We start from the raw sequence: 14,992 nt of genomic DNA on the forward strand, positions 1-14,992 counted from the left end.
CCAGAAGGTCATCTAGTCCAACCCCCTGCTCAAAGCAGGACCAAGTCCCAGTTAAATCATCCCAGCCAGGGCTTTGTCAAGCCTGACCTTAAAAACCTCTAAGGAAGGAGATTCTACCACCTCCCTAGGTAACGCATTCCAGTGTTTCACCACCCTCTTAGTGAAAAAGTTTTTCCTAATATCCAATCTAAACCTCCCCCATTGCAACTTGAGACCATTACTCCTCGTTCTGTCATCTGCTACCATTGAGAACAGTCTAGAGCCATCCTCTTTGAAACCCCCTTTCAGGTAGTTGAAAGCAGCTATCAAATCCCCCCTCATTCTTCTCTTCTGCAGACTAAACAATCCCAGCTCCCTCAGCCTCTCCTCATAAGTCATGTGCTCTAGACCCCTAATCATTTTTGTTGCCCTTCGTTGTACTCTTTCCAATTTATCCACATCCTTCCTGTAGTGTGGGGCCCAAAACTGGACACAGTACTCCAGATGAGGCCTCACCAGTGTCGAATAGAGGGGAACGATCACGTCCCTCGATCTGCTCGCTATGCCCCTACTTATACATCCCAAAATGCCATTGGCCTTCTTGGCAACAAGGGCACACTGCTGACACATCCATGAACCATGCATATTCCTGTTCCTTGGTGGACAGTTGGCCCACTGAGGGGGCCTCCTCTACTGGAGAGGCGGGCACGGGGTCCTCCACTGGAGGCAGCTCCTCCGTGAGAGAGGGCACATGCTCAAACGTGACAGCCCCCAGTAACAGGGCATGTGGGGTAGAAAGGGAGGGCAACAGCATGAACGGTTGCAAGTAATGCTTCCACTTAAAGTGGGTTGCGCTCTGTGCAACCCCTGTCTTCGTTTGGGCCGATTCCGCCCGTACCCAGTGCCCCAGGGGAATGGGCATGCGCATGATGACTGAGGTGGGACCCGTTATGCGTTCGGTATCCTGCAACACCCAGACCACTGTCAGGATTTGCTTTTTCCAGGGGAGTGTATCCGGATTCAGCCCCCTTCAGCGTACGGGACCAGAACCCAATCGGTTCCTTTTGCTTGGCCCCTACCTGTTGCCATAGCCTCCAAGAGGCTACGTCCGTCACCCGTGATGACCTTGAGCTTGAAGGGGACCCCAGGCTGGGGAGCGTGGAGCCGAGCATGAGTGAGCAGGGCCTCCTTACACAAGTCAAAGGCAGTTTGATGGACCCGCTGCCATTGCCAGGGTGCCGCCTTTCGTACCAAGGCCTGCAAAGGCTGCATGAGGAAAGCTAAATGAGGAATGAAGGCACGCCAGAACCCAAGTAAACCAAGGAAAGCATGCAACTCTTTCTTCATCTGGGGTGGGGGATTACGACTGTGTGTAATGCATCCGCCACCAGTTCACGGGAGGGGCCGGATACCAGCACGTCATCAATGTAATGGTAACAACGGGTCACATCTGGCAGCCGTATTCGGGCAAGGTCGGCACTCACCAACTGGTGGCAAATAGTTGGGGAGTGCTTCCAGCCCTGTGGCAGAACATAGAAAGTATATTGGCGGGCCTGCCACGAAAAGGCAAACTGCTCCTGAATCTCAGGGGCGATGGCAATAGAAAAGAAAGCATTCGCGAGGTCAATTCTGGCATGCCAGGGCAAAGCAGCTGCCGTGATGTTCTTGATCAGGGTCACCATATCTGGCACGACGACTGTCAGCGGAGGGGTGACCCTGTTCAACTCGCGATAGTCTACCATCATACGCCAAGTCCCATCCGGTTTCCGCAGTGGCCAAAGGGGGCTATTGTACGGGCTTAAGGTGGACCGAATAATCTTGGTCTCTAACAGTGCGCTGATCGTCTGAGTAATCTCCTCCTCTCTGCCAGGGAGGCGGTATTGTCGATTAGATACAACAGCAGTTGGGAGAGGCTCCCACCGGGGGGAGTCCCGTAGGATTGTCAATGCCCGTACCTCCCGTACCCAAGGCACACTTACATACCGGGGATGTCCAAACATGAAGAGGCCGTACTGAGTATCCACAGAGCGACCCCGCAGGATGTCGATGCCCAGTATGTATTCTCCAATAGTGGCAACCAAAACAGTGGCCCAGAACGGGGGAGCCTTCCCCAGGGTCAGAGTGACAGTAACCTCATATGCCAGGGTCTCCGCTCCTCTGAGGTCTTTAACGACAGTGGCTTGGCCCTGGGTCTGCGCGGAATGCAAGATGGTGACCTTAGCGCCCGTATCTATCAACACCAACATGTGTTGGACTCCTCCCCTCAGCCAGCGAATCGCTAGGGGTACATAGGGACGTTGGTCCCCCGCCTCCCTTCCGTGTGTGGCCGCCGCGACACATGGAACGGAGAACCTGCGATGCCCTCAGTATGGGCGCGGCAGTTTCCACTCGGCTGGCGGAGCAGAGGGCTCCGCAGGCTTGGTTTGCTTCACACTCTTCTCCCCTTTTCCTCCTGCACTACATTTGGTAGGGGGCAGCTGCATCCACCGCTTGTATAAGTCTGCTGTCGGCTTTCCATTGATTTCCTCGTGAGGGACACCAGCCTGCAAGAGATCTAGCCACCAGATCTTCCGGGGCACCCGCAACTCCCCTTTCGCCTGTCCCCAGCCTAGCTGCCCCTTCGCAGCCTGTATGGCTCTTGGCCTAGCACCCGCCCAGGCAGCTTCCAATTGCATACGGGTGGCTGCCAAGTCTCCCACGTGCCCATTCTCTGCAATGACAACTGCGAGGAGGGAAGGTTTTAACTCATCAGGGGCAGGCGTAACACTGTGGCTTTAATCGATTTTGTCACCAGTACGTCGTCCGGCCCCATCTCCCTGCCCGTGGAGACAGCCCAGGCCATTCCCAATTGTCAGAGGGCTTGCATCCCTTCCGGAACAGTCTTCCAGGGGCACGCCTGTGCCTCCAACTCCCCCACTGAGGGGTAGGCCGCCTCCACTGCAGCTGCCAGCCAGCGGTACAAAGAGGGGTTTTCGATGTCTTGTCCCCCGGCCTGCAGCCACAGCGGGTTTGTCAATTGTGCACATACCTGAGAGTCTTGCGATAGGACCCCCAACTGTTGAAATTCATAAGAGAGCAACAAAACCGTGTTACCCGCATTGTCCCAGACCCTCACGAGCCACTGCAGGACGCTCTCCCTGGGCTCCTGTCGGAATGTCTTCACAATTTCCTGCAACTCACTCATTTTAAATGTGCAGAAAACTTCTTGAGCATTCCTGAGTCTTCCCTTCCAGTGCCCGCTGTAAGCGGAGCACCTCCTCGTCCTGGGCCCGGATGGCGGTCAGAAGGAGCCACCCTAGCTCCCCCATTGCCCGCCTCTCTGCCCCAGAGCGCTGGTTCGCTCGTAACCATTGTAACCCCTCTACCAGCTGCATGGGTGTAACCCCCGCAGTCTGTTGAAACTCCAGCCAATCCGCCGGGGCAGCCCACCCGGCCATGATCCACGCTACCGGCCCCCAGCGCTCAGTCAGGGGCCATCCTGGTATGCGCTGTAGGGACAGCGACAGCTTCCCCACTTCCCCTACCTTCGGCCAAAGCGGCATCGCTTCTCAGGGTACCCTGCTCACTGCGCCAAATGTTCTGGGCCAAGGGGCTTGAAGCACCACAGGTCTGGCAGGAGTACTCTGAGAAAAATGAGGCGTCCCCTCATTTTAAGCCGGGCCTTAAAAACCTCTAGGATGGAGATTCCACCATCTCCCTAGGTAACCCATTCCAGTGCTTTACCACCCTCCTAGTGAAATAGTGTTTCCTAATATGCAACCTAGACCACCTCCACTGAAACTTGAGACCATTGCTCCTTGTTCTGTCATCTACCACCACTGGGAACAGCCTAGCTCCATCCTCTTTGGAACCCCACTTCAGGTAGTTGAAGGCTGCTATCAAATCCCTTTCACTCTTCTCTTCTGCAGACTAAAGAAGCCAGTTCCATCCTCCTCTCCTCATAAGTCATGTGCCCCAGTCCCCTAATAATTTTGGTTGCCCTCTGCTGGACTCTTTCCAATTTGTCCACATCCTTTCTGCAGTCGGGGGGCCCCAAACTGGACACGATACTCCAAATGGGGCCTCACCAGGTCGAATAGAAAGGAACGATCACTTCCCTCGATCTGCTGGCAGTGCTCCTACTAATACAGCCCAATATGCTGTTGGCATTATTGGCAACACACTGCTGACTCATATCCAGCTTCTCATCCACTGAAATACCCAGGTCCTTTTCTACAGAACTGCTGCTTAGCCAGTCGGTCCCCAGCCTGTAGCGGTGCATGGAATTCTTCTGTCCTAAGTGCAGGACTCTGCACTTGTCCTTGTTGAATCTCATCAGATTTCTTTTGGCCCAGTCCACCAATTTCTCTAGGTCCCTCTGGACCCTATCCCTACCCTCCAGCATATCTACCTCTCCCCCCTATTTAGTGTCATCTGTAAGCTTGCTGAGGGTGCAATTCATCCCATCATCTAGATCATTAATAAAGGTGTTGAACAAAACTGGCCCCAGGACCAACCCCTGTGGTGCTCAGCTTGATACCGGCTGCCAGCTAGACATCGAGCCGTTGATCACTATCCATTGAGCCTGACAATCTAGCCAGCTATCTATCCACCTTATAGTCCACTCATCCGATCATACTTTTTTAACTTGCTGGCAAGAATACTGTGGGAGACTGTATCAAAAGCTTTGCTAAAGTCAAGATATATCAAATCCACCACTTTCCCCATATCCACAGCGCCAGTTATCTCGTCATAGAAGGCATGACTTGCCCTTGGTGAATCCATGCTGACTGTTCCTGATCACCTTCTTCTCCTCCAAGTACTTCAAAATGGATTCCTTGAGGACCTATTCCATGATTTTTCCAGGGACTGAAGTGAGGCTGACCAGTCTGTAGTTCCCTGGGTTCTCTTTCTTCTCTTTTTAAAATATGGACACTATATTTGTTCTGAGCAAGTCAAATGGTAGTTTACAAGAACCTCATGGAGTGTGTATGAATCAAGATCATTTTAGCAATGAGAAGGAATTGACCGTTAGATACTGTTTGACATCTGTCAAAAAAGTGTATGTTTAGTAAATACAAATAGTTGGATTATTATATCTTCATATATTATTTCACTTTCATTTGACTCATGAATTGGATCTTTGTTCTATTTCATTTCTATCCCACTTGATTAATTTTAGAGTCAGAATTAGCAATGTAGTTTAACAATTGTAGGATGACATACGTTCTTCTTGAAAAGGAGTAGTCTGTATCCATCATACTGTGGGCTGTGATTTTTTTTTCGGAATTAAGTGTGCTTAGCATATTGAGGCTTGGTAGTATGTGGGTGTGAGATTCCCACAAAGTGAAAACAAAGATGCTTTAGGTAGTGGTGTTGGTCATTCCCTTTTTTTTTTTTCCTGAGCCTTATTTCTTCAGCATGGTGTGCTGGAGACACTGTGATCCAGGTGAGACAAAAGGCAGAAATCCTAGCCACCTGAGGTCATAAAAGTCCATAGAACCTTTTGCTGTTTGAGTTGGATACACTGTTGCTGTATGCAGTACTGCCACCCCAAATGTTCAAAAATCATTAGTCTGGCCCACCAAAATCATGAGATTTTAAAAAATAATAAATGTTATTTTTTTTTATTTGGGTTCTGGCTTTTGAGTCTTTATGGTGCACTAGCTTTATGTTTTTCAAGACTTTTCTTTGCAACCATAAAGGCTACATACCTTTTTTTTCTTCAATGAAAGCTGAGATTCTCATGCAATATCATGATTCTGGAATTTAGGAATAACACAAATCATAAGAGTTGGTCACACTGTAAAAATAATAATTAATAGCTCATATAGTGTTCTAGTGGCCATATTCCACCCTAGATGTTGCTGCATTTCATTGGCGAGTGAAGTTTTGTATGTGTGTGTGCGCGCGCGCAGTCTGCAAAGTACTGTGGGATCCCTTGGGCATGAGTGGCATTATATAAATGGCAAATATGATGAAGGCTACTAAGACGATGAAGATCTGTTTATATGTTCCATAGATTCTTTGCTCAGTCATCAATATTTTTCACAAAAAATGCTGTGTGGTGTTAAGGGTACTCCTTCCATTGTGTGGATCTCTTGGTATTAGATCTCTCTCTACTTTTCCACCTGATTTGGTTCTCTTGGTGCTATTTACCCCATCCCTCAGTTCCATCCTGTTGCCTGCTCAGATCCCCCCTCTCTCTGCCTTCCCACCTGATATGGTTCTCTTGGTGCTATTTACCTCACCCCCCAATTCCCTCCTATTGCCTGCTCCGATCCCCAGGATGGAGGGTTGGGGGGGGAGGAGCGACAAGTCCTCTTTCCCCAGTTAGTGTTCATCTTTGGGGAGCTTCAACAATGGCTGGTAATCCCAATTCATAATCCTTCTTCCATCATGCCAACAGATTCCCAATATTGGCTGGCCCCTGGTCCTTGACTCTTCCCCTCCTGATGCATTTTCGAGAAAAACTTTGGTCTCCTCTAAGATGTTATAATGGAGATGAAGCTTCCTTCTTTTAAGCAGGGGGAGCTATCAAGGGTCTGTAAATTTCCCCTTACCACTTACATAGTTTTAGTTTGTTTCAAACTTTGACCTTTTATTGTTTAAACAGCTTACTCATCCAAACCCTTTACTAACCTTTGTCCTCCCAGGAACAAAGACAAATCTTGATTCTTGTTTTCACTATTATGCATGGAATTTCAATATCAAGCAAGATAATTTTAGTCACAGTGATGGAGAACAGAAAAAGTATATCCTGTCACAGTTGTGACAGTATTTCTACAGATAGAATCTAATAGTTTCATCTGCACTGTTTGTGTGAAAACACTACTCCACTGGTCTGTGAAAATGACAAGATTAGCAGTTCCAAAGGCACACAATTCTCTGTGTTCTTTTGTGTTTTTTTCAGGCTGAAGACGAAGGTTGGATGGAGTTCAGTAAACAGTTCTCTCTGGCTCTGGTAAAACCACTACTATGATATTGCATTCAGTTCTGGACATTTTATAATTCAGAAAGATGAATGTGGATTGGAGGGAGTTTCAGAGAAGAGTTATAAATATGATTAGTGGGCTGAAGGGATTTGCTTACAAGGACAGTTTTAAAAGAGCTAAAAATACCTGGCTTGACTGAATAACAGTTTAGAGAAATATAACTGTCTGTAAGTAACATCACCAATACAGAATAATTCTTTCAGATGCCACAAAACAGAATAATTAAAGTTGGAGGATGAAACTCAGAGGACAATTTAGTGTATAGCGGGAGAAATGTCCTGACAGTTTGGTCACAGTCTGCATGTATGCCCAGTAAACAATATGTAGAAAAGAATCCTGTACAAAGAGATGATAGGATTAGATTTAAGAAATATTTTCCATCTCTATATTATTTGAAGAAATAATAGTAAAGGAAGTAATAGGAAAGTAAGCGACTGCACTTGAGGAAAGATCTAAGTTTGGTATCACAATGTAGCATTCAATTTTTATGCGACAGATCACTTGATTTAAAATCTTCCAGGACCCTGGGATCATTTGGTCATCTTGTTTTCTCTTGTGCTGCCATTTCCCCCTAGCTCCTTGCTGCGATGTTGTTCTTTCTCCTCCGACCATTTCTCACTGCTTCCAGGCCACCTCTTTGCTCCATGTCTTTCAGTCTCCATCTACTTCCAGGTCATTATGCTTGAGTGTGCATTTCACCTTTTTACTTGAACACCCCATTGTAACAGTGGACTGTGCACATACATTCCTAACCACACGAAGCAAATGACTTCTGAAAATTGTTTTTGGTGATGGAGGGGAAGGAGTAGATATTATACCATTATATGTTACTTAACAGAGTTGCATGCGGAAGCCTGCACAGTGTCCCCTCATACAGTTCTTACCTGTAAGTATGGTTGGTCCTTGACTTTCATAAGCACTAAAGCTTCCACTTTATGTAGCCAAGATACCCTGTTGCATTTTGACAGTTTAGGCAAAATGAGTATATGACAGAGCAAGCTTCTCTCTCAGCTGTTTCTCCAGTGAGTTTGGTTTCTGATCCCTATTTTTAATGAATATCTTGTGTCAGGTACTATTTTTCCCATTAGAATGCTAGAAGCTTAAAACTTCTTACAACCTGCTCTTAATATGTACCTTTGCAAAATGTGTAAGTGACAATTGCTAGTGGTGGTATAGCAATTTAGGTATAGCAATTTAAGAGCAGATTGGCAACAGAATTGTTGAGCGTTTTTTCTGCATCTTTTTTACCTAATAGCATCATCATGTTCTCCTGCCTCCCCCTTGATGTTTGCCCCTTCTATTCTGATTAGCTGGCTGTAGGAGTTGTCAACTGTCACTTAACCCAAAACCTCAGAATGTTTTGTTCTCTGCAAAGTTTCAAACCTACAAAATTCAAAAGTGTTATCCTGTGCTTTCTTATTACACTAGTTGTGTGCACACAATGCTGTTACAATCTTTTAAGATGGTGTAGTCCTGTCCGAATAGCAGACTAAATGAGTACTTTGAAGGTGATATCTGACTTAAACCAACATAAGAAAAGCAATTCATGGTTAATGCTGATAGTGTCCTTAATGTAATGTTGTGCCTCAGTTTTCTCTGCATATAGAAGTATAGAAAATTATCCATTTATCTGGTAAAGGATCATATCAACTGAAATACTTAAGATCTATTAATAACTTTGACCCATGTGATTAATGTGTATTCCACCCAAATCCAATATTACTTTAACTTGGCTTTAGGTGTATGACTTTCCATTTTTAAAATTGAACATTTAAAATTAATTTAAAAAAATATATATAAACTGAGAATTTTTAAAATGCTGTTTAGGAGCCACTGTGATGGTCTCTGGCTAAAACTGTCATTATCTAAAACATACCTCATAACTTCTGAAAATATTTTGTAGGCTGTAATTACTAGTATGGCCTGCCTAAATATGAACATATAATATCCGTTCTTAACACATTCACCTGCTAGGTGATCACTATAATCCTATTGTACAAATATGCCTTTAAATATTTAGAAAGCCCAGATTTTTTTACTTGCTAGACAATTGTAAGTCTGAATAGACTCCATAAATCCTTAGGAGCTGCAGATTATTCAGAATACACATTACTGCACATATCAAGAAAATACAAACAAATTTTAAACTGTAATTTTGGCTGAGGGGAGAACAAGGGAACCCAAGACTTTAAGGGCATGTTTGCGGAATATTCCTCTCACTGTATAGTGTGCTGAAGTGGGGGCAGCTTCTCTAAGCAAAGGTTTTATGGAATACCGAAGCAGGGAAAGTTGGAAAACCATCCATTCATTGTAGAGTAACAAAACATCATTCTGGCCAGTAAACAGCAGCTTTGATGCAGAGTATCTGCTTGGTTCAGTAGTAGCTAGAGCTCCCTTACAGTTACTGGTTTTCTGGATTTCACTAACCCAGATGGAGACTAGTCATTTAGAGAATATGAACAAAATTAAAGTGTACTTGAAAATGAGGCTGAACTGGAATTGATCATATAATGGTTATAATTTGGGGATATTAAATTAGATGCATAATATAGTTACTGTGTCTGTAGCTTCTGTAGTGCTGTTAGCACACAATCAGTATATCATACTTTGGCAATAAAATATCTAGCCAGTCACGAAAAACAGACAACAAACAAATGTGTTGGTCAAGCTTTTCACTTAATGATGGCACCTTTTTATCCCTATTTAAAACTATGAAATCCACTCTGACACAGTCTGACTTACACTAATGTACATGTTTTAAGTAAGTATTTGCTTGGCTTTCAATTATTTTTCTTTTATTTTCTCTCTGAATATGATGCACTGGCCAGTAATGTGTTATAATGCAACACTTCTTTCAAGGGAACATTCAGCAGCTCCTGAGTAATCTCCACCCTGTTGTTTCTTTGAACATCCTTGTTTCTACCTCATCATCCGAGGCCCTTACTCACAGAAATGGGCCCCAGCAAATAACAGCAAACCAACATTTTGTGCACTTAAGACCTGTTTTTTTATAAACAAGTACATAGTAGTCCAAGCTAACACACAATGTCTGTTGAGCTAGTCTTTACTGAAGTGGACTCCACTATGCACGGGTGCTTTGGAGGGCAAGTGGGAAGACGATTGCAATGTGGAGATTTTATGATTTGTCTATTTGGAATATACACTTGTTTGTTCAGCCTTTTTCCAACTTCCTGTTTCACCTTATCTAGTTTAAATAAAGCTGGTTGGTGTGGACTGCACGTCTTTTGACATCTTGTGTATTTTATTGGCTCCTTATACTGTAAACATTGCTGCCATTAGTGTCAGTGAATTTAGTCTGGTTTTCCCTGTTAAGTTTCCCGGGGAGACTGAAGCCTGACTCCAGTGCTTATCTACACAGGGACACTAAGGAAAATTGATTGAAATTAACTAAAAGTGCCAATTAAAAATGAATTAGTTTTACTGTATGAAACCCCTGTGTGGACACTCTCATTCAGAATTAAAGAGGCCCTAATCTGATTTAATTTGATTCACTTTGGAAGTGTAATCTCTGTATAAAGGCAAAACTGTGCAGTTTACTATAATTTGTGGCAGATTACTCAGAGCCACTCAGTTTCCATTTTGCTGGCAAGAGACCAGAACCTGGACATTACAAGGAAAGGAGGATCAGGCGGACCCTTCATCCTGTTGGGGGTGTTTTCTCCTTTGAGTCTCTGGTTTCACATTTTCCCTGAAGTTCTTGGTTTCCCATCTATTAAATAAACTTCATTTTGCCCACCTCAGACAGGAGTTGAGGCTTAATATTTATAGAGTAAGTTGACTTGTCTGATGACTTTATTTGAATGAAAAGGTATTTTTATTGTTAATGACCCAAATTCTATAATCAAATACATGAATGCAACTTCCATGGGCAAAACTTGCCTCAAAGTGCTGTTATAAGAAAACCTATTTCTGCTTTTTCTGCCATGCTTTTACCTTAAGAATAAATGTGCTTGCATAGAAGGAGCTGTGGGGTAACTTGTAACTGCTGGCAATATACTAGTCAGAGCCTTTGGAGAGAAAGCAAAGTGCATGTGCTGGCCTTTTAAGGTAGTCTGGGCTTGGTGGGAATATCACAGTGTAGGCAGGGAACTGTTCAGCCTTAAAATCCCCAGTAAGGAGGGAGTAAAATGTGGGTCTCTGCTCAAGATGTGATAGCTGGGAGCCAGAAGTCTAAAGTGGGTGCCCTTGAGTGACCACAGGGGGGAAATACAGAAACTGTAACAGATCCTTGTTATGGTTTAGATATTTTAGTCAAAATAAATGGTCCCAATTTTTTTCCTCCTATGGAAACCTTATTGACTTCAGTGGGGTTGCATGAATGTAAATAAAGGCAGAATTTGACCCACAATCTTTTTTTAATTGTTTGAGAGTGGTTTGGAGGTTCTTTCATGTGAAATAAATATCAGTGAAAGTTATTTGTTTGAGAGTTTAATGGTTATATTTCTGGTGATGTTCAGTGAAGTGGAAATGGCAGCTTACACTTTTCATTAAGACTGTGATTACTGATACTTGTATCAGCCAGGGAGTTCAACAGTAACTTACCTTTTCAGCAGTGTATGGGGGGATATCTGCAGAGTTGACAAGCAACTTGGCTTTGGAAGGGTGGGTCAAGTTCCCTGGAAAACTCCATGTAACCCCGTGAAAAGGCCCAGATCAAGAGCACCTGGGGGTAAATGTTATGACATCAAGCATGAATTTTAGTGTTGCCATCCTTTTTGTGTTAAATTCTTCAGTGGAAAGAAGGGCATCAGGAAGTATATTGAGAGAAGATTGTGAAGTTGTGCTACTAATTTGAAGTTTGTTACATCAAAATTGCCTTCATTAAGTTTGATGGCTTCCTTTATTTTTCCTTTTTACAGGCAATGTTACTATAGAAGATTAGTCAGATGCCTTCTGTACATTCTCCACATCACATGCTGTCTCATGCAAGCTTTGAAACCACATAATTTAAATGAATGAATAATTAGGTAAGCATAATGGAAGGCACTCATACTATCCTCCAACTGCACAGGCCCATTATGGAACTTTGTTATGTCAGCTTCTATCTTCCAAAGGGAAAGGTCAGAGGATTTACATACAAGGGCTGTGTAACTCTAGACAAATCCAATAAACGTTTTCATAACTGCTATCAAGTAAGAGAACGGTCAGAGACAGCAGAACCGAGAGAGCAACCTTATGAAAATGTTGGAGATATTTTTTTCAAGCAAACTACCACTAAAGATATTCTCACTGAGCTGTATAAACTAACTGCTGAAAAAGAAAGGCTGTTAGCTAACCTGCTCAGTTCACACAACATTCTGGGTATTAAAATGGGAAATCAGGAGGGGAAGCTACAGGATGCCTCTGGAGGACTGAAATTTAAAGATGATGATGATCTCTTAAGTTTCAAGGATCAGCAGGAAATCATTTTGGAATCCACAAATCAGAAACCCAACTTGAGAAACAAAAAGATGAGGAAAACTGGCAGAAGGAGAGAGAGCTTGGAGGAGTTCATAATCAAGAAAGTGAAAAAGAAGGTTCACGGCGATTTGGAACCTCCTTTGTTAAACAGGATAGACATGCAACTGGGAAATAAAAGGACATTTCCTACCAAATTTTCTGCTGGCAGCTCTTCTGGTTCCTTTTCCAATTCTAACTGGCAGACAGTAGAAAACCAGGATGATTTACCATTTGACATAAATATACCACCAGAAAGATGGAGAAAAGATGGCGATTTTCTTGAGTGCAGTGGGACTTTGAAATCAGATACAGACCTGTCTGATTCTCTATCTGAATATGACAATGATGTGTTTGGAAGTTGTATTACACATCCCAGTGCTGGTCTACTAGGTGATGCAGAGGCTACTCTTAAAGTAATGAAGGTGCAGCACAGCAGCCCTTTGTTGAACTCTTTCCAAGACAGTTTATCTAACAGATTTGAGGCCTTAAACGAGACTGCAGCAGCTGAAAGCCTGCATGGTTATGAGTATACTGAGCAGACCTACAGTAAGAAACCTGCAGCCAGAGTTGTTGCTAAAGTACAGGATTTGAGAGCGTGTATGCAGAAAGTTATAAAAACCCATACAGAGTCTGATGATAACCTTTCTTTCACTGATACTCAAGAAGATAAGGAAACTATTACACTTGTTCTCTCTGAAGTGTGCAGTGAATTTATACCAAAAGCTGAGGTATTCAGTATAGGTGAAGCTACTGTAGACTCTAAGTACACTGTGATGCAGGAAAAGGAATGCAGTGGCTGTGTTTTGCAGTGCAAAGAAGAGAGAACACAGATTACTTATGAGTCATGCAACCTTGTGGGAGCAGTCAATAAAACCATTCTGAAAATTATCCAGAATGACAGTTTAGATGAAGCTGCAGAATGGAAGAGACTACAACAAATTACAAGAGCAGACAAAAACCTACCAGGCTCAATTTATGGCAAAAGAGCAACCATACCCCAGGAGAGCAACAAACGTCTGTTTTTAAATCTGCCAATACACTTAAGAACTGATATTTCTCAGACAAGCACTAACATTAAACCGGAAGAGAAAAGGCCGCTATCACCCTCTTTAGTTGCTGTCTGTAATGTTTTTAGTAATTCATATTCAGGATCCAATGCACACAAACAAATGTCACCTATTCCTTCTCCTTTATCTTTGAGATTGCCTAGTCCACAGCTGCACCATAGGATTCTTCCACTACCTACACAGAACACTGAGGAAGAATCTGTGTTGAATGACTATCGCAGTGGGAGACACGAAGCCAAAAACCTCTCCTTTGGTAATGATTTGGAATCACAGTTCTATCTGAAGTTTCCTGAATCTGGAGAATTGGGATTTTCTTTAAGACAACCAGGCCTACATCAATGCACAACAGGAGCGTGTTTGGAAAAATGCACTATCCAAGAAAAACTAACTACTCAGACACAGCAGCAGCAGCTATGTTCAGGTTAGTCCCTATTTCAGACTGTAAAAAATTCTGTCAAACTCTAAACATCTCAGATGTGGTCTTTTTAATAATGACCAATTCTTAGGGCTTAAACAATGCATTTGCAATTAAAGTAGTTTGTTTACTATTTAAGGCACTGATTCAAAATCTGATAATATATTTGTTTTTTATTAAAGTGATCATTATAGTTTGCGGTGTTTGCCAGATATTTAGGTGCACGATATTTATCACAAGCTGAATATCTTTTACACATGTAAGATATTCATATCTACCATATGATATGCATCCAGTTATAAGTGCATTTCCTACATGGGTGAAAATTTTTACTTGCTTATTTTACTGTTTTATATGTTCTAGCTTGTGAAATGGACCGAATAACCATTGTCAAAACCATTTTGTAGTTGATTTGGGTTATCAGATGGTATTTTGCACTTGTAGTGCAAGTAAATTAATTTATACTAACTTGGTTTAAGATTGGTGCTTTGGCCATGTAACTACAACAGGTTCATATAAATGCTGTGATAACAAAATGTTTGTGTTTTAAAGTGTTGCAGGTGAGAATCATGTTACAATATACTTGTATAATGTGAAATATATACTGCATGCTGGACAAATATCTCTGCATCTTGTTAACAGGCACAAGGCCCAGGTTTTTCTGGGAGATTGGAGTACTGGGGAGTTTTAGTTCTAGAGCATCTGGGTGTGAAGAACAAAAAGTTAGGGGAGGGGTGAGCATTCTTTGTGTGATTTTACAGCTTAAGGGAGACAGCTACACACTTCAGTGAATTCTCAAAGTTCTTCATAGATAAGGGAAATGAGAAGGAAACAGAACAGTGCTTCCATACCCGCAAAATGAAACTCTACTCACCATCTTCATAAAGATACTGTAAAAAAAAAAGTCATTACAGTTTTTCAAATCTTTTTATCCAATATCAAAATTTTGTCTAACTACAAATCACTGAATTCTAGTAGAGAATAGGATGCAGGTGCCAGATCCAGATTTTTCTGAACTGTTTTACAACCTTGTGTCTGGAGGGGGTGCTGGAACAAGTGATCTCTTTGGGTTTGTTTGTTGTTGCAAAAATGCAACA

At 43.1% G+C, this 14,992-nt stretch overlaps 1 protein-coding gene across 1 annotated transcript in view; it reads left to right on the forward strand.

The window, feature by feature from the left end:
* Positions 1-14,506, forward strand: part of LOC122460629 (formin-1-like) — a 29,110-nt gene extending 14,604 nt beyond the window's left edge. Inside the window, exon 2 of the mRNA XM_043516528.1 lies at positions 11,834-14,506. Coding sequence (XP_043372463.1) covers positions 11,951-13,906 — 1,956 coding nt within the window. The 5' untranslated portion in view covers positions 11,834-11,950 and the 3' untranslated portion in view covers positions 13,907-14,506. The remainder of the gene's footprint in view (positions 1-11,833) is intronic.
* The last annotated feature ends 486 nt before the right edge of the window (positions 14,507-14,992 follow it).

This window comes from Dermochelys coriacea, chromosome 6 (assembly GCF_009764565.3).
Source record: "Dermochelys coriacea isolate rDerCor1 chromosome 6, rDerCor1.pri.v4, whole genome shotgun sequence".
NCBI classification, from domain to species: Eukaryota; Metazoa; Chordata; order Testudines; family Dermochelyidae; genus Dermochelys; species Dermochelys coriacea.